General features: G+C 36.6%; 1 protein-coding gene across 7 annotated transcripts in view; it reads right to left on the bottom strand.

The window, feature by feature from the left end:
• Nucleotides 1-20213, bottom strand: part of COP1 (COP1 E3 ubiquitin ligase) — a 272596-nt gene that overhangs the window by 205185 nt on the left and 47198 nt on the right. For 5 of the 7 annotated variants that reach the window (XM_027086241.1, XM_027086244.1, XM_027086246.1 and 2 more), the window contains exons 4-5: nucleotides 14729-14805; nucleotides 13928-14047 (exon numbers count right to left, since the gene is read on the bottom strand). In XM_027086241.1, coding sequence (XP_026942042.1) covers nucleotides 13928-14047; nucleotides 14729-14805 — 197 coding nt within the window. The remainder of the gene's footprint in view (nucleotides 1-13927; nucleotides 14048-14728; nucleotides 14806-20213) is intronic. The other 2 variants (XM_027086242.1, XM_027086248.1) reach the window with 2 other exon arrangements.

The raw sequence follows: 20213 nt of genomic DNA, 5'->3' as shown, positions 1-20213 counted from the left end.
ATAAACATATACAATTCATAGTGACAAAGGGGATGATTCATCCAGAAGACGTAACAATCCTAAACATGTATGCACCTAATAATGGGCTTCAAAATACATGAAGTAAAAATCATAGAAGTCAATGAAAAATAAACAATCAAAAATTGTATTTTTAACATACCCCAATCAATAATTGATGGAGCAAGGAGAAAATAAGTTTTTGAATAATATTAACAAACTCTACATTTATAAAGCACAGCAAATAACACATTGCTTTTAAATGAAGGTGAACATTTAACAAAACAGACCATATAGTGAGCCATAAAAAAAAAAAAAAAATCACAATAAATTTCAATGGACCAAAAGCAAACAAATTGAAGTTACTGGCTAAAATGCAATGAGAAAGATAGAATTCCTACTTTAATCAACAAAACAGCAGGCTAGTTATATGAATGGATGAATTTCAGACAAAGGACCAGAAATAATACATTATCCCAGGAGCTAGGCAGAAAAACCTCGAAATACACAGGCATCAGGTAGAACACTCAATGAGACTGCCAAAAATCTATTCTATCTCTACCTAACAAAGCTTAAAAAACAAGCTTCAAGATAATCAAACTGTTTTGAAAATACTTAACTACATGCCAGAACGAAGTTTAGAAATGTGTAAAGGAATACAAAAATAGCAACACTAAACAAGTTAAAATGTACAATTTCTGGCATCCAATCAAAAGATTAATAAGCATGCAAATAAAGAAAATACGGCCCAAAATAAGGCGAAAAAAATCCATCAATAAAAACAGATGCAGCAATGACACAAGTAATAAAATAAGCAAATACAGTCATAAAAAAGTTACTATAACTACCTATATGTGTTCTCCAAGTTAAGGAGAGACAACAGATTATAGAAAAAAGTAGTGAATGTGACAACAGAAATAGAAACTATCCAAAATGAACTAGACAGGGGAAAAAGATAAAACATAAATAAGCAGAACTGTTTATGTGTGAGCTGTGGTATAACTTCAACCAACCTAACAGATGTGTAATTGGAGTTCCCAAAGTGGAAAAGGTGACAGAAAAATATTTGAAGAAATAATGACCAAAAATTTTCCAAATCTTATGGAAACTATAATCCTACCAATCCAAGAATCTCAAAGAACCCCAAGAACAAGAAACATGGCGGGGGGGGGGAAACTATACCAAGGTATATCAAAGTCAAAATACTTAAAACCACAAAAAGAACATTTTAAACTGAGAAATACATTTCATTCTGAGGATAAAGACTTCTCATCTGAAACAATGCAAGACAATGGACAATGGAGCAACATCTTTAAAATACTGAAAGAAAAAAAGTAAATCTAGAATTCTATACTCATTTGGAACTGCCTTTCTGGCATAAAGGGTAAATAAAGACGTTCTCAGATACAGAAGGTGAAAGATTCATCACCAGATCTACACTAAAGAAATGATAAAAGCTGTCCTTCAGGTGGAAGGAAAATTACAGATGGAATTCAGAAGAATGAATGGGGACTTCCCTGGTGGCAGAGTGGTTAAGAATCCGCCTGCCAATGCAAGGGACACGGGTTCAATCCCTGGTCCAGGAAGATCCCACATGCCGCAGAGCAACTAAGCCCGTGCACCACAACTACTGAAGCCTGCGTGTCTAGAGCCCGTACTCTGCAACAAGAGAAGCTATTGCAACGAGGAGCCCATGCACCACAAAGAAGAGGAGCCCACGCTCATCCCAACTAGAGAAAGCCCACGTGCAACAACGAAGACCCAATGCAGCCCTAAATATATATATATATATTTTTTAAAAACACACACGAAAGAATGAATGAAAGAGTGAATGGAAAACAAGACAATGAAGTACACCAGAAATGATAAATACATGTATATACAGAACTTTTTAAAAATCTCCAAAAAACATTAATTTATTGTTTAAACCAAAATTAATAATGATTTATGGGGGGATGGTTATAACATATATAGAAGTAAAACATTTGACAAAAAATAGTACAAATGCTGAGAGAGAAGAAATGGAAGTATACTGTTGTAAGGTTCTTATAATACTGATGAAGTAGGATAATATTACTCAAAAATACAATGTAATAGCAATTATATTAAAATCCCAAAAGCAACCACTAAGAAACCAAACAAAATGTTCTATCTGACAAGCCAACGAGACAAATAAATGAAATCATGAAAAATACTCAATCTAAAATCATATAAATCAGTCTCACAATACAATTCAACTAGAACTCAATTACCAAAATAGCATTTGGCAAAGTAGCAATATCCAAAATACACACACACACACACACACACACACACACACAAACATACTTCTAACAAATCAATAAGAAAAAAGAAACAATCTATTAGGAAAATGGTTATAGGCTATGAATAGGCAATTCATCAAATAAGAAACCAAGATAAACAAACAAATGAAGAAACTCTCTTCGCTAGTAATCACAGAAATACAAAAAATACAAAATGACAAAACAAAACACACACATACACACACACAAACACAAGCATCTGACAACTATCAGACTGGCAGAAACTAAAAAAAAATACCAAGTGTCGATATGGTACAAACCCACAGAAGAGCAATATGGCAATATTTAATATGGTTAAAATGGGCATTCAAACCCTACGAAAAGCAATTCCACTCCTTAAATCACTAAGTATATATATATGAGCACAAGGAGACATGAATAACAATACTAAATGCAGCACTGACACTCACAATTATGAATTCAGAGCAACTTAAATGTCCATCAACAGGCGAATAGAAATGTTCATGCAATGGATTACTATAGAGAAGTTAAAATAATTAAACTAGATCTACATTTATCAGCAGGAACCTCAAAAAGTAAACAAAAAGGTATAGGTCAAAAAGATAACTACAGTTTGAAACTCCTTATATAAAATTCTAAATTACACAGACAATACTTTATATACAGTTGTAGATACAAGTATATGTTTAAAAAAAGCTTATACACGCTTGAGAAGGATCCTTTCCAACTTCATATGGTGGTTACTCTGGGAGAATGGAATGAGATGAGAGGGTTTTAAGTATAAAAAAATATTTAATTCTCAAAAGGCAGACCTAAGACAAATATGGTAAAGTGTTACAATTTATTAAAACTGCAAGATAAGTCAAGAGTCTCATTATTTTCTGTACTTTTCTGTATGTTAGAAATATTCATCAAGTAAAATAATAATGCAAAGTAAAACAGGAAAACAATAATGAAAAATGCTATAATACCTATAACAGGAAGTTTGATTCTGAACTGGCTCCCTCATCAAAAAATAACAGAAAAGACCTGAGTTCTAAAACTAAGATACCTGTACTTCCTCAATTCTAAGACAGAGACAAAAAAAGCATGCAAAGATTAATGTTGACACGTCAAAGGGGGAATAAGGTTTACAGCTCTCACATTCAGTATGTAAACTTACCTATCTTCAGTAAATAGCCTATACACACCCTTAAGTGAGCCTGTGGTGCAATAGCCCAGAAAGTCTCTCTTTAACCACCACCACGGAAAAAAAATTCTACTGTTCTCTTAAGGTAGAAAAGGGAGAATCATTTGCTATGAGTTGCACAAGAAGGGATCAGGGAATCCAACTGCTTCTTGATCAGATCCTCAACAAATCATCCTGTTTTCAGCCTTTGCTGTATGAGCTATCTCATGCTACCAATTCCAAGGCCTTTGTTTAACAATATAAAAAGGGTTCGTTCCTAGATCCTCCTCACTGCTAGCTCAGCTTTCTCAGATGTCTTAATCTATTACTTTTCATCCACTGCTGCCATTGTCTCTTCTCCCATTCTTTGGCCTTTTAAAAGTCCCTTTACTGTCATTTTATTTTCTTTTTAACATCTTTATTGGAGTATAACTGCTTTACAATGGTGTGTTAGTTTCTGCTTTATAACAAAGTAAATCAGTTACACGTATACATATATCACCATATCTCTTCCCTCTTGCGTCTCCCTCTCTCCCACCTTCCCTATCCCACCCCTCTAGGTGGCCACAAGTCACCGAGCTGATCTCCCTGTGCTATGTGGCTACATCCGACTAGCTATCGGTTTTACATTTGGTAGTGTATATATGTCCATGCCACTCTCTCATTTTGTCCCAGGTTACCCTTCCCCCTCCCTGTGTCCTCAAGTCCATTCTCTAGTACATCTGCATCTTTATTCCAGTGTTGCCCCTAGGTTCTTCATGACCTTTTTTTTTTTTTTAGATTCCATATGTATCTGTTAGCATACAGTATTGGTTTTTCTCCTGACTTACTTCACCCTGTATGACAGACTCCAGGTCCACCCACCTCACTACAAATAACTCAATTTCGTTTCTTTTTATGGCAGAGTAATATTCCATTGTATATATTTGCCACATCTTCTTCATCCATTCATCTGTCGATAGACACTTAGGTTGCTTCCATATGCTGGATATTCTAAATAGAGCTGCAATGAACATTGTGGTACATGACTCTTTTTTGAATCATCGTTTTCTCAGGGTATATACCCAGAGGTGTGATTGCTGGGTAATACGGTAGTTCTATTTTTACCTTTTTAAGGAACCTCCATACGGTTCTCCATACTGGCTGTATCAATTTACATTCCCACCAACAGTGCAAGAGGGTTCCCCTTTCTCTACACCCTCTCCAGCATTTGTTGTTTGTACATTTTTTTGATGATGGCCATTCTGACCAGTGTGAGATGATATCTCATTGTACTTTTGATTTGCATTTCTCTAATGATTAATGATGTTGAGCTTCTTTCATGTGTTTGTTGGCAATCTGTACATCTTCTCTGGACAAATGTCTATTAACATCTGCTGCCCATTTTTGGATTCAGTTGTTTGTTTTTTTGATATTGAGCTGCATGAGCTTCTCGTAAATTTTGCAGATTAATCCTTTGTCAGCTGCTTCATTTACAAATATATTCTCCCATTCTGAGGGTTGTCTTTTCACCTTGTTTATGGTTTCCTTTGTTGTGCAAAAGCTTTGAAGTTTCATTAGGTCCCATTTGTTTATTTTTGTTTTTATCTCCATTTCTCTAGGAGGTGGGTCAAAAAGGATCTTGCTGTGATTTATGTCATAAAGTGTTCTGCCTATGTTTTCGTCCAGGAGTTTGATAGTGTCTCTCTGGCCATACACTTAGATATTTAATCCATTTTGAGTTTACTTTTGTGTATGGTTTTAGGCAGTGTTCTAATTTCATTCTTTTACATGTAGCTACCCAGTTTTCCCAGCACCACTTATTGAAGAGGCTGTCCTTTCTCCATTGTATATTCCTGCCTCCTTTATCAAAGATAAGGTGACCATATGTGCATGGGTTTATCTCTGGGCTTTCTATCCTGTTCCATTGATCTATATTTCTGTTTTTGTGCCAGTACCATACTGTCTTGATTACTGTAGCTTTGAGGTATAGTCTGAAGTCCAGGAGCCTGATTCCTCCAGCTCCATTTTTCTTTCTAAAGATTGCTCTGGCAATTCGGGGTCTTTTTTGTTTCCATACAAATTGTGAAATTTTTTGCTCTAGTTCTGTGAAAAATGCCATTGGTAATTTGATAGGGATTGCACTGAAGGTGTAGATTCCTTTGGGTAGTATAGTCATTTTCACAATGTTGATTCTTCCAGTCCACAAACATGGTATACCTCGCCACCTATTTATATCATCTTTAATTTCTTTCATCAGTGTCTTATAATTTTCTGCATACAGGTCTTTTGTCTCCTTAGGTAGGTTTATTCCTAGGTATTTTATTCTTTTTGTTGCAATGGTAAATGGGAGTGTTTTCTTAATTTCACTTTCAGATTTTTCATCATTACTGCACAGGAATGCAAGAGATTTCTGTGCATTAATTTTGTATCCTCTTACTTTACCAAACTCATTGATTAGCTCCAGTAGTTTTCTGGTAGCATCTTTAGGATTCTCTATGTATAGTATCATGTCATCTGCACACAGTGACAGCTTTACTTCTTTTCCGATTTAGACTCCTTTTATTTCGTTTTCTTCACTGATTGCTGTGGCTAAGACTTCCAAAACTATGTTGAATAACAGTGGTGAGAGTGGGCAACCTTGTCATATTCCTGATCTTAGTGGAAATGGTTTCAGTTTTTCACCATTGAGGATGATGTTGGCTGTGGGATTGTCATATATGGCCTTTATTATGTTGAGGTAAGTCCTCTCTATGCCCACTTTCCGGAGGGTTTTTATCATAAACGGGTGTTGAATTCTGTCAAAACCTTTCTCTGCATCTACTGAGATGATCATATGATTTTTCTCCTTCAATTTGTTAATATGGTGTATCACATTGAGTAATTTGCGTATATTAAAGAATCCTGGCATTCCTGGGATAAACCCCACTTGATCATGGTGTATCATCCTTTTAATGTGCTGTGGATTCAGTTTGCTAGTATTTTCTTGAGGATTTTGCATCTATGTTCAACAGTGATATTGGCCTGTACTTTTGTTTGTGACATCTGTGTCTGGTTTTCGTGTCAGAGTGATGGTGGCCTTGTAGAATGAGTTTGAGAGTGTTTCTCCCTCTGCTATATTTTGGAAGAATTTGAGAAGTATAAGTGTTAGCTTTTCTCTAAATGTTTGATAGAATTCGCCTGTGAAGCCATCTGGTCCTGGGCTTTCGTTTGTTGGAAGATTTTTAATCACAGTTTCAATTTCTGTGCTTATGACTGGTCTGTTCATATTTTCTATTTCTTCCTGATTCATTCTCAGAAGGTTGTGCATTTCTAAGGATTTGTCCATTTCTTCCAGGTTGTCCATTTTATTGGCATACAGCTGCTTGTAGTAATCTCTCATGATCCTTTGTATTCCTGCAGTGTCAGTTGTTACTTCTCCATTTTTCATTTCTAATTCTATTGATTTGAGTCTTCTCCCTTTTTTTCTTGATGAGTCTGGCTAATGGTTTATCAATTTTGTTTATCTTCTCAAAGAACCAGCTTTTAGTTTTATTGATCTTTGCTATTGTTTCCTTCATTTCTTTCTCATTTATTTCTAATCTGATCTTTATGATTTATTTCCCTCTGCTAACATTGGGGCTTTTTTTGTTCTTCTTTCTCTAATTTCTTTAGCTATAAGGTTAGGTTGTTTATTTGAGATGTTTCTTGTTTCTTAAGGTAGGATTGTATTGCTATAAACTTCCCTCTTAGAACTGCTTTTGCTGCATCCCATAGGTTTTGAGTCACTGTGATTTCATTGTCATTTGTTTCTAGGTATTTTTTGATTTCCTCTTTGATTTATTCAGTGATCTCTTCGTTATTAAGTAGTGTATTGTTTAGCCTCCACGTGTTTGCACATTTTACAGATTTTTTCCTGTAATTGATATCCAGTCTCATAGCGTTGTGGTCAGAAAAGATACTGGATACAACTTCAGTTTTCTTACATTTACCAAGGCTTGATTTGTGACCCAAGATATGATTTATCCTGGAGAATGTTCCATGAGCACTTGAGAAGAAAGTGTATTCTGTTGCTTTTGGATGGAATGTCCTATAAATTTCAATTAAGTCCATCTTGTTTAATGTATCATTTAAAGATTATGTTTCCTTGTTTATTTTCATTTTGGATGATCTGTCCATTGATAAAAGTGGGGTGTTAAAGTCCCCTACTATGATTGTGTTACTGTTGATGTCCCCTTTTATGTCTGTTAATATTTGCCTTATGTATTGAGGTGCTCCTATGTTGGGTGCATAAATATTTACAATTGTTATATCTTCTTCTTGGATTGATCCCTTGATTATTATGTAGTGTCCTTCTTTGGCTCTTATAATAGTCTTTGTTTTAAAGTCTATTTTGTCTGATATGAGGATTGCTAATCCAGCTTTCTTTTGATTTACATTTGCATGGAATATCTTTTTCCATCCCCTGACTTTCAGTCTGTATGTGTCCCTAGGTCTGAAGTGGGCCTCTGGTAGACAGCATATATATGGGTCTTTTTTTTGTATCCATTCAGCCAGTCTATGTTTTTTGGTTGGATCATTTAATCCATCTACATTTAAGGTAATTATCAATATATATGTTTCTATTAACCATTTTCTTAATTGTTTTGGGTTTGTTATTGTACGTCTTTTCCTTCTCTTGTGTTTCCTGCCTAGAGAAGTTCCTTTAGCATTTGTTTTAAAGCTGGTTTGGTGGTAATGAGTTTTCTTACCTTTTGCTTGTCTGTAAAGGTTTTAATTTCTCCATCAAATCTGAATGAGATCCTTGCTGGGTGGAGAAATCTTGGTTGTAGGTTTTTCTCTTTCATCACTTTAAAATGTCCTGCCACTCCATTCTGGCTTGCTGAGTGTCTGCTGAAACAGCAGCTGTTAACCTTATGAAGATTGCCTTGTATGTTGTTTGTTGTTTTTCCCTTGCTGCTTTTAATATTTTTTCTTTATATTTAATTTTTTATAGTTTGATTAATGTGTCTTGGCCTGTTTCTCCTTGGATTTATCCTGTATGGGACTCTCTGTGCTTCCTGGACTTGATTAACTATTTCCTTTCCCATATTAGGGAAGTTTTCAACTATAATCTCTTCAAATATTTTCTCAGTCCCTTTCTTTTTCTCTTCTTCTTCTGGGACCCCTATAATTCGATTGTTGGTGCGTTTAATGTTCTCCCAGAGGTCTGTGAGACTGTCCTCAATTCTTTTCATTCTTTTTTCTTTATTCAGCTCTGTAGTAGTTATTTTCACTACTTTATCTTCCAGGTCACTTATCCGTTCTTCTGCCTCAGTTATTCTGCCATTGATTCCTTCTAGAGTATTTTAAATTTCATTTATTGTGTTCTTCATCACTGTTTGTTTGCTCTTTAGTTCTTCTAGGTCCTTGTTAAACGTTTCTTGTATTTCCTCCATTCTATTTCCACGATTTTGGATCATCTTTACTACCATTATTCTGAATTCTTTTTCAGGTAGACTGCTTATTTTCTCTTCATTTGTTAGGTCTGGTGGGTTTTTACCTTGCTCCTTCATCTGCTGTGTGTTTCTCTGTCTTCTCATTTAGCTTAACTTACTGTGTTTGGAGTCTCCTTTCCGCAGGCTGCAGGTTCGTAGTTCCCATTGTTTTTGGTGTCCTCCTCCAGTGGCTAAGGTTGGTTCAGTAGGTTGTGCTTCCTGGAGGAAGAGACTAGTGCCTGTGTTCTGGTGGATAAGGCTGGATCTTCTCTTTCTGGTGGGCAGGTCCACATCTGGTGGTGTGTTCTGGGGTGTCTGTAACCTTATTATGATTTTAGGCAGCCTCTCTGTTAATGGGTGGGGCTGTGTTCCTGTCTTGCTAGTTTTTTTGGCATAGGGTGTCCAGCACTGTAGCTTACTGGTCGTTGAGTGGAGCTAGGTCTTGCCGTTGAGATTGAGATCTCTGGGAGATTTCCACCATTTGATATTACGTGGAGCTGGGAGGTCTCTGGTGGACCAATGTGTTGAACTTGGCTCTCCCACCTCAGAAGCACATCCCTGACGCCTGGCTGGAGCACCAAGATCCTGTCATCCACATGGCTCAGATTAAAAGGGAGAAAAAAAGAAAGAAAGATGATGAAATGAAATGAAATAAAATAAAATGAAATGAAACAAAATAAAATAAGATAAAATAAATTTATTAAAATAAAAAATAATTATCAAAAAAGATTTAAAAAGTAATAAAAAAAAGAAAGAAGGGAGCAACCAAACCAAAAAACAAATCCACCAATGATAACAAGTGCTAAAAACTATACTTAAAAAAAAAGGGACAGACAGAACCATAGGACAAATGTTAAAAAGAAAGCTATACAGACAAAATCACACACAGAAGCATATGCATACACACTCACACACTCACACACACACAAAATATATATATATATATATATATATATATATCGCTGCTCCCAAAGTCCACCTCCTCAATTTGGGATGATTTGTTGTCTATTCAGGTATTCCACAGATGCAGGGTACATCAAGTTGATTGTGGAGATTTAATCTGTTGCTCCTGAGGCTGCTGGGAGAAATTTCCCTTTCTCTTCTTTGTTCGCACTGCTCCTGTGGTTCAGCTTTGGATTTGGCCCCGCCTCTGCGTGTAGGTCGCCTGAGGGTGCCTGTTTCCCGCTCAGACAGGACAGGGTTAAAGGAGCAGCTGATTCGGGGTCTCTGGCTCACTCAGGCTGAGGGGAGGGAGGCGTATGGAATGCGGGGCAAGCCTGCGGCGGCAGAGGCCAACGTGACTTTGCACCAGCCTGAGACGTGCCGTGTGTTCTCCCAGGGAAGCTGTCCCTTGATCACAGGACCCTGGCAGTGGCTTGCTGCACAAGTGTGCTTGCACACAGGCTTCTTGGGGGCTGAAGCAGCAGCCTTAGCATCTCATCCCCATCTCTGGGTTCCACACTTTTAGCCGCGGCTCGCGCCCGTCTCTGGAGCTCCTTTAAGCGGCGCTCTTAATTCCCTCTCCTTGCGTACCAGGAAACCAAGAGGCAAGAAAAAGTCTCTTGCCTCTTAGGCAGGTCCAGACCTTTTCCAGGACTCCCTCCCGGCTAGCCATGGCACACTAGCCCCCTTCAGGCTGTGTTCACACAGCCAACCCCAGTCCTCTCCCTGGGATCCGACCGAAGCCGGAGCCTCAGCTCTCAACTCCCACCCATCCCGGGTTGAGCAGACAAGCTTCTTGGGCTGGTGAGTGCTAGTTGGCACCGATCCTCTGTGCGGGAATCTCCCCGCTTTGCCCTCTGCACCCCTGTTGCTGTGCTCTCCTCCGTGGCGCCGAAGCGTCCCCCCTCCGCCACCCACAGTCTCCGCCCACGAAGGGGCTTCTAGTGTGTGGAAACCTTTCCTCCTTCACAGCTCCCTCCTGCTGTGCAGGTCCCATCCCTATTCTTTTGTCTCTGTTTCTTCTTTTTTCTTTTGCCCTACCCAGGTACATGGGGGAGTTTCTTGCCTTTTGGGAGGTCTGAGGTCTTCTGCCAGCATTCAGTAGGTGTTCTGTAGGAGCTGTTCCACATGTAGAAGTATTTCTGATGTATTTGTGGGGAGGAACGTGATCTCCACGTCTTATTCTTCCACCATCTTGAAGTTCCTCTCTACTGTCATTTTAATAGCATTAAGGGAGCAAGACTGTTTGTTCAGTCTATCATAGAGAAGTATTTTTACATCACTTATCACTATGTGAAAATATTTACTTTAGTTTATCTCCTCAGCTACTCCACCCTATCCCCCCCAACACACACACACACACACACACACACACACACACACACATAGCAGAATCCTGTCTTTTCCACTACACTTAACACAACGTCTAGCACACGGTAGATGCTAATAGAAAACTATGTTTAAAATCATAAGAGTCTTGGCAACAATTTTTGGGATATGACACCTAAAGCAAAAGCAAAAAAATCAAAAATAAACAAGTATGACTATATCAAACATACAAGCTTCTGCACAACGAAGGAAATGATCAACAAAGTGAAAATGCGACCAATGCAATGGGAGAAAATATTTGCAGATCATATATCTGATAAGAGGTTAATATCCAAAATACTGTATATAAAGAATTCATATAATTCCATAGCAAAAAACCCCCCAAATAATCCAATTTAAAAATGGGCAAAGGATTTTCCAAATAAGACATTCAAATGATCAACAGGTACATGAAAAGGTGTTCAACCTCACAAATCATTAGGGAAATAGAAATCAAGACCACAAGGAGGGAGATTCCCTGGCGGCGCAGTGGTTGAGAGTCCGTCTGCCGATGCAGGGGACACGGGTTCGTGTCCCGGTCCGGGAAGATCCCACATGCCACGGAGCATCTGGGCCCGTGAGCTATGGCCACTGAGCCTGCATGTCCAGAGCCTGTGCTCTGCAACGGGAAAGGCCACAACAGTGAGAGGCCCGCATACTGCAAAAAAAAAAAAAAACCCACAAGGAGACATCACGTCACACAGGTTACAATGGCCACCATCCAAAAGACAAGAAAGAACAAATGCTGGTGAGGATGTGGAGGAAAGGAAACCCTTGTGCACTGCTGGTGGGAATGTAAATTGGTATAGCCACTATGGAAAATAGTATGGAGGTTCCTAAAAAAATTAAAAATAAAACTACCATATGATCCATCAATCCCATTTCTGGGTATATATCCAAAGGAAATTAAATTGCTATGTCAGAGCAATATCTGCACCCTCATGTTCATGCAGCATTATTTACAATTTCCAAGATATGTTAATAACCTAAGTGTCCATCAATGCATGATTGGATAAAGATGTGGTATATATACAATGGAATACTATACAGCCATAAAAAAGAAGGAAATTCTGCCACTTGTGACAACATGGATGGACTTTATGAGCAGTATAAATGAAGTAAGTCAGAAAGAGAGACAAGCACTACATGATCTCACTTACATGTGGAAGCTTAAAAGAAGAAAACAAAAAAACTAGAAACACCAAGCTCACAGAAAAAGATCAGATTTGTGGTTACTAGAAGCAGGGGATGGGGGAATTGAATGAAGGTCAAGAAGCACAAACTTCCAGTTTTAAGATAAATAAGTACTGAGGATATGACATACAACATGATGACTATAGTTAACACTGCTGTAAAGTATATTTGAAAGTTGCTAAGAGAGTAAATCCTAAAAGTTCTCATCACAAGGAAAAAAACTTTTTCTTCCTCTTTTTTCTTGTATCTATATGAGATGATATATGTTAAGTAAATTTACTGTGGTAATCTTTCACAATATATGCATGAAGTCATTATGCTGTATACCTTAAACTTACACAGTGCTATATATCAATTACATCTCAACAAAACTGAAAGAAAAAAATAAATTAAAGGTAAAGTCCCCCCCACCCCCCCACCAAAAACACAGGAGAAATTCCCACCACAAAAAAGACACAGCATGGTAGACTCATTTTGGTCAGCTCAACCTCACCTACTCCTTCCTCCTCCTAAGAGATTCTCATTCTATTAAGTGGTATCCAGATCCAGGCTATGTTAATCAGAATCTATCCACAGAATTTTTTAAAATCAAGCTACAAAGCTCTTTTTCTTCTTTGATCAAAAAAACATAAATATAAAGGAGGAAGTACAGGTGACCACATTATCCGCCACGTAATAAAAATCCGAGAAAAGAAAATCAGACCTGTCCTAAAGAAACAGTCATGAAAAGTAAAAAAGAAAAACTCCCAACAACATTCAAGTATCTGATTTCATTTGCATATAGTCTCCAGAGAAGTGACGGTTCCAATCTTCCCAACATTTGGTTGTTAAGCTCTTCCTTTTTATGTGTGTAAGCTACTCAGTCCCTTATTCTGTCAATTTATATCCCCTTTTTGTTTAAGCTAGGTCAGGTTGGGTATTTGCTTGTGCTAAGGTATATATTCTTTATAATGAAGCATACTCAATTCCTAACGAACACATGCAAATTCCCATTTTATATTGTTTACATTTATTTACCAGAAATAAATGCAATTTTTCATGTATTTAGATTCCATTACATGAAACAGAATATAATTTCTTTCCAGTTCCCATCTTTCTAAATACCCTTAGTTAAGCCACAGACTGCTGCTACTGCCAATCAACACCTGCTGGAAGGATTTTATGTAGGTAGAAATAATCACTGTTTTCTCCTACAAATCCCATATGTGAAGAGGGGAAGATTCACTAGAAGAAAAAATAACCAATGTAATTGTTCCCTTTTAAAATGAAACTGTACTTTCTCATGATCTTAACATTCAGCTTTTGTTAATACAAACTGGCCATTGCCAGTAAGTTGTATTATAAGGAATTTGTTCTTTCTTTGAATTGAAAAAGGGGAACCTGTTAGAAGTGGTAGCTTGCAGATGTTTCTTATTGAATAAAACTGGATGGACTGAGTAATCCTACCCTATTATTTTTAAACATTTCTAGATCTTTTTCAATGCAACTGACAGAGCACCATTTAAAACAAAATTTTTTAAAGTTCAGGGGCCACTTACTGCTTCCAGTTGTTTCTTCTTCTGCACTAGTAACTCCAACATGAGGTTGACATTGGCCAAATCAAGATTATCTTGGTCAGTTCCCAACAAATCCTGAAATATTTGCCACCTGTGGCCATTCTAAAAACAAAGAATAGAAGAAACACAACAACTTCCTAAGACAATTGTTTTAGAGAGTCAAAAATAAATGTTTGCTACTTCCTAATATGCTTATTAGATAACATATCAAAAATAAACTACGACATTCCAACCTATTCCTTCCCCAGCTTGTGGCTCCCCAATGCCTTCTAATTATAATTTAATCACTATTTCTCCCCTAAATAAATTTAAACAATGGATATGAAAGGCATATATAAGACATGTTAAGTCAGCATCTCTAAAGGTATAATTCTCTTCAAAATAAGTGCCTGGATTTTAATTACTTGTCTAACCATATTTGCAACTTTGTATTTGGTAAGGTATTAATTTAAGCTCATTTGCTTCAATAATTTGGGCTAATCCTCTTAAACTGAGAGTCTTTTTTTTCAAATTACCACCCATAGTTTCACCCTGCCATATAATTCTTCAAATGTAATGTATTACAAGCCAGCTCTGACTCTATGTAATCTCACCAGACCTTTCAAAAGATAAGAGTAAATTTTAGACAATGCAGGTAAGAAAGTTCTTTATTGAATAGAATAATCTTAAATCTCCTTTAAGAAAAATCAATAATATGCTAAGCTTTAATACCTAATTAATATTAAACCAATAAAAACAGCAAATTGAGATTTATTAAAAATAGTAGTAAGAGTTGAAACATACGGTGCTACTCACTGAGTGGTCCAATTTGAACCTCTTTTCCTCAAATCTTTGCTTCTGTTTGAGAATGAGCTCATTCACTGAAAACAGAAACAAAACAAAAAGCACACAAAATCTATATTTTTATTAAATGTATCGTCCAATTGTTCTGTTTACATGGATTCTATTTAACTTTAAAAAGTCCCAAACTTTAAAAACTGCTAAGCAGAAAATGCTAAGTTTTTATTTTACTTCAAATTAGAAACAGTTTTGCCGCAGCTACTACTACTACAACTACTATTATTACCACTACTATTATTACGAGAGGAGACTTCTTCAGAATATGTACTTTCTCTTACATGTCTCAATGATGACACTATCAGCACTTGGAGAAAGACAAGTCTTCACTGTATGAGATCGTCCCATGCTCTACAGGGTAACTGGCCGATTCTATGAGGTAGGCACTAAAGATTTTTATTTGTTGTTCTTTTTGTTTGTGACTTTTCCATAAATTTTATGGCAAACACTGTCAGTTACCTATTCATAAACCATTCTAAGCTTTTTTAAAAATAAAAATAGGATTTTTTTCCAAATGTCAGAATGCCAACTGTCACATACTTTCAGAGAGGCTAGATCCTTCACTGGCCCCATGGTATGAATCTTGACTAACCTAAGCCAATCTAGTCATACACTCTTGCCAGCAATTGACGGAGGGTTAACTATGTGACCTAATTTTGACCAACGAAGGGTATGCTGTCTTTCAGAAGAGAAGGATAGAAGAAAACAAGTTCTTTTTCTCCCTTCATTAAGGGATGATATCTGGAACTGCTTAAAGCCATCTTGCAATCTTGAGGGGAGCTAGCCAAAGAACCAACACATCTGCTGGAGACAGAAGGCCAGAAAGATGGAAAGAACTTGATAATATCACTGAGATACCAACTTAACCAATTCTAAAAATTCTTTTTGTATAAATCAATACATTTTCCTTAATGTTCAAACCACTTTTAATTGGATTCTTTTGTGTTTAACACCCAATTGATTAAAAAAATAAACTGATAAAGAAAAGGACAACTAGCACTAAGCTTGTTACCTTATTAGCCTTTAATTTATAGACATTATCCTATGGGTTATTCTTCACATTTTAGAGATGAGGGAATATTAGAAAGAGCATAAGGAAGTTACTCATGGTGACATACAATACAAGACAGAGCTGGGAAACAAACCCAACTATCTAATACTTCCCACTATACCACAATCTACTACAAATATTTTCGAACAAATCAGAGAGGTTCCAGGGCCACACTAGGAGCCAAGCTTTAAAGATTAAGTAAGACTCAACCTAAGTAAGACTTAATCCAAGACTCAAGCAACTCAGAGTAGGAAGAGAAATATATGTGATGCAGCAGTTATAATATGATAATCAGTACTATCATTGAAATAGATTTTAAAAGAACAAAGGACAAGGATCAATTAAAATATTAACAAGCAGGCTTCACACAGAAGGTGACATTAGAACTGGGCCATAACAGGCACACAGGGACTTACTAAACAGGACGAAAAGTGGAAAAGAACTCACATTAAGGGTGTGTGGGGGGAATTCCCTGGCTGTCCAGTGGTTAAGACCCAGCGCTTTCACTGCCATGGGCCTGGGTTCAATCCCTGGTCAGTGAACTAAGATTCCACGGCCAAAAAAAATGGTGTGTGCGTGGAGGGGGTAAAGTCATCAAATACCAGGATATAAGATGATTTAAAATCAATATAGCTGAAACACAGGATCAGAGTGATTTTGTCAGTGATTAACAGGGGCTAAGAACTAAGGCTGGAACTATAGACAGATCAGAGCCTGATTCTGAGGAGTCTGTTATCTCACAAGCAGTTGTTATTATAATCCAGGGAAGAAAGGAGAGAACTTGAAATAACGTAGTGGGAATAAACAGGAGTGTGTGAATAAGAATTTAATGTTTCAGTTACAGAATTAGCTATTTAAATAAAAATTGTAACTTAAATAATTGTAATACTTAAATATGTACACCACATTGGATTTTACCAAGAAATCTCATATACCACTGAACGTGAATATTCTATATCCATAGTTATAATTCTCTGGATCCTTATAATAGCCATAGTACTAAGAACAAACAATGCCTTTCTACTGCTAAAGCTTTCATTCTAGCAATTGTCTTTTCAGAGGCAGGATAGTATAGTAAAAGCACATACTCAAGCCAGACTGCTTAGGACCAAATCCCAATTCCACCACTTACTGGCTGTAGAACTTTACACAAGTTACTTGACTTCTCTGTGCTTTAATTTCCTCGCTGGAGGAATGAGGATGACAACAATTACCTATGTCATAGGACTGAGAATTAAATGAGTTAACTCACATAAAGCACCTGGGAAAGCACTTGGCAGTAGTAAAGACGTTATGTGAGCTGCCTACATCTTTTTAAACAAGGATTTTAAATTTTGCGTGTACGTTACCTTTTACATTAAAGAATAAGAGGGTCATTCATTAGAGAGATAAAAATATTCAATTTACAAATTTTATACACAGAGAACACTAGAAAAGAGATTGCTGGGGGGTGGGGGGCGGGGGTTGGTAGCTGGAGAGAGATCATGCATCATGGAGGGACTGGGAGAGCTAAGCCTTGGCAAGAGTGTAGGAGAGCAACTGCAGAGGTGGGAGGAGAGACACCCCCTCACCCCACATGAGCCTTCCAGGATCAGGAGAGAGAAAGAGAGCTCTCAAGACCAAGGGGATAGAAAGGTGAAGAGTGAGAGTGAGCCTTTTTTCGGGGGGGGCGGGGGTAGAGAAAGAAGAAAAACGAGGGACTTTACTGTAGTGCTTAGGGCATGAAAGGAAAAATCAAAATATCTGTCTTGACAAAAAAGCGCATGACTCTAATGACCAGAAAAACCTTATCCTACTTGAGTGTTTAGCTTCCAATTCTTTGCTTTCATTAAAAGTGAAGAAAGGAGTGGACTTGTTAACTAATAGGGTATTAAAAAATTTTTTTTGACTAAGTAAGTGCTTTTATTGAAGCACATAATTCAGAAGGAGATCAAAGAACTAAGTGATGTAGCAGGAGCAAAGTTCCTTCAATCCCCATCAAATTATTTATGTAAGCAAAGTTTCTCATGACTTACCTTTCAAAAATAAAAAGGAAAAATCTTAAACTTACACAATATTATATGTCAGTTATATCTCAATTTTTTAAAAAGCTGTGATGATCCTAAATAAATAAATAAAAAGAATACAAATGAAACTGAGTCCTTGTCCTAGTAATAACCACAAATGGCAATGGAACTAATTGAGGACACCATCACACATTAAGCAGCCGATTTTCAATAAATTTTTATGTCTAATACTTTATAAAATTTGTAAATATTTATTTGATCAATTGCATGTCTAATAATTACAATAACAACTCAGATAAAACATTTAAGATTTTTAAAATACTTAATATAAAATTATGTTCAAAAGAAACTTCAAGGTCTATAAGTTCTATTTTCTGTTACAGAAAAGTATGACAGATAAATCAATAAGAATTTCAAGCATGAAATATATTATATAAGGATAAAATTATGTGAGCAATATGCAATTTAAGAATAAGTTCAAAGAGACAAAGAATGAAATTTCCCATTGTTAATGAAAAGTATTTATTTTTGAATCAATGATAAGTATCAAATCACTATACTATTCAGATTCTACTGGATATATTTTAAAAAGAGATAAAGCTTATTTTTAAATAACCATATTTACAATACTCCTAAAATTATATCCTTTACAAACACTTAAATTATAAAGAAAAAATGTGGATGCTCATTTAAAATGTGGCATCAATGTGGGAAGAAGTACATTATTTTTCAGAATTTTTATATGGGTCACCCAAGCAAAAAGGTTTGAAGACCACTGCTACAGAAAATGGGTAGCCCAGCCCTCTATCCATGACTAAGGTAAACGTAAAGCATTAAAAGTGAAGGGTCCTAACCTAGCAATAAAAAAGGTGCAAGTCTACCTAGAACACTTCAGAATCATAGAACTTATACTTATTTCACCATGCTCAAGAGGAAATCTGAAATTACTTTTAAAAGGTTCAAGGTCTTTTTAATCCAACCAAGAACTACAGGCACTATACAAATCATGTAAATCAGACTAAAGCAATGGGAATAGTTTTTTCAGTACAGAAAAAAACAAATGATATTCCACTTTCAGAAATAGATCTCAGTAGCATCCTGAGTGCATGGGAACCAAAGGATTTGACCATCACTGTACAAAGCTAAAGACTGGAAAGGGTGATGGGCAGTAAAACAGAAACAGATATATCAGGATGAAATGTTATTTCTATGGCTGACATAAATAATCACACTGGAAGCTGCACTATAATTAAAAAATTTCAAATATGGGCATAAAACACACTCCAATTACCCAAAACCAAAAATTTTTATCCATATAAAGAGAAGGTTAAAAACACTTCTCTGGTGGTCCAGCAGTTAAGACTCCACGCTCCCAATGCAGGGGGCCCAGGTTCAATCCCTGGTCAGGGAACTAGATACTGCATGCCACAACTAAGAGGCCACATGTCGCAACAAAGATCCCGTGTGCGGCAGTGGGGATCCCTTGTGCCACAGCTAAGATCTGGCACAGCCAAATAAATAAATAAATAAATATTTTTTTAAAAAAACTGTATCATTGACAAGATAATTTCTAGCTTAGGAAATCAGTAATTATGACTTCTATTCACTGAATATATACATTTGAGAATATATAAAGTATGAAATTACTTTACATCTTAGGGCTGTATTTTCATATTCCTTCCATATCAGTATAATGGTGTTCTCTCTCTCTCTCTCTCTCTCTCTCTCTCTCTCTCTCTCTCCTCTCTCTCTCTTTCTCACTATTTAGAAATTCACATAACAGAATTTGGACTCATTAAATTTGGTAAATGTCAATACCAAAATCTTCAGACCACTGGATTCCTTTCTGTATTTAACCATTCCAAAAGAAGAAGTAATTTTCGAAAGTTATGACAACTCATAGAAGAGTGATTCTAGATGCACAAAGCAGCATCAATCCATGTTTGTGAGTTCACGGACAAAGGGTTCTGCTTTGTGGGACTTTGGTTTCCATTTCACCTAACTTAGCTCATGAAGTCCAGTCCCACAGAGTATCATACCACTCAGTGTTTCTTCTTTTCCTAAGTTCATTCTCCTAGTTTGCCACAAGACTTTATCTACCTAGAAGAACTTGGTATTCCAACAGAAAATCTTCAAAATATTTCCTTCAGAGTTCATTTCTGCTATGCAATCATCTGATGATTTTCCTGTATGAAAATATACTGGATTGTACTGAAGAGTGAAAGAGAAAAAAGGATTGAAGCCAATGTAATTTTAGAGCAGAGATAAAAAAGGAAAGCTATGGCTGAAAAGGTTCCAATTCATGATGTATTATAAACCACCAAACAAATCAAACTGCAACCAAAGCACTGGCAAGTCAGAATCTAATACACAA

The sequence above is a fragment of the Aethalodelphis obliquidens genome, unplaced genomic scaffold, assembly GCF_003676395.1.
Source record: "Aethalodelphis obliquidens isolate GAN/ISIS:26980383/991018 unplaced genomic scaffold, ASM367639v1 scaffold55, whole genome shotgun sequence".
NCBI lineage: Eukaryota > Metazoa > Chordata > Mammalia > Artiodactyla > Delphinidae > Aethalodelphis > Aethalodelphis obliquidens.
Note: the sequence above shows the minus strand (reverse complement) of the source record. Positions and strands in the feature narration are given on the sequence as shown.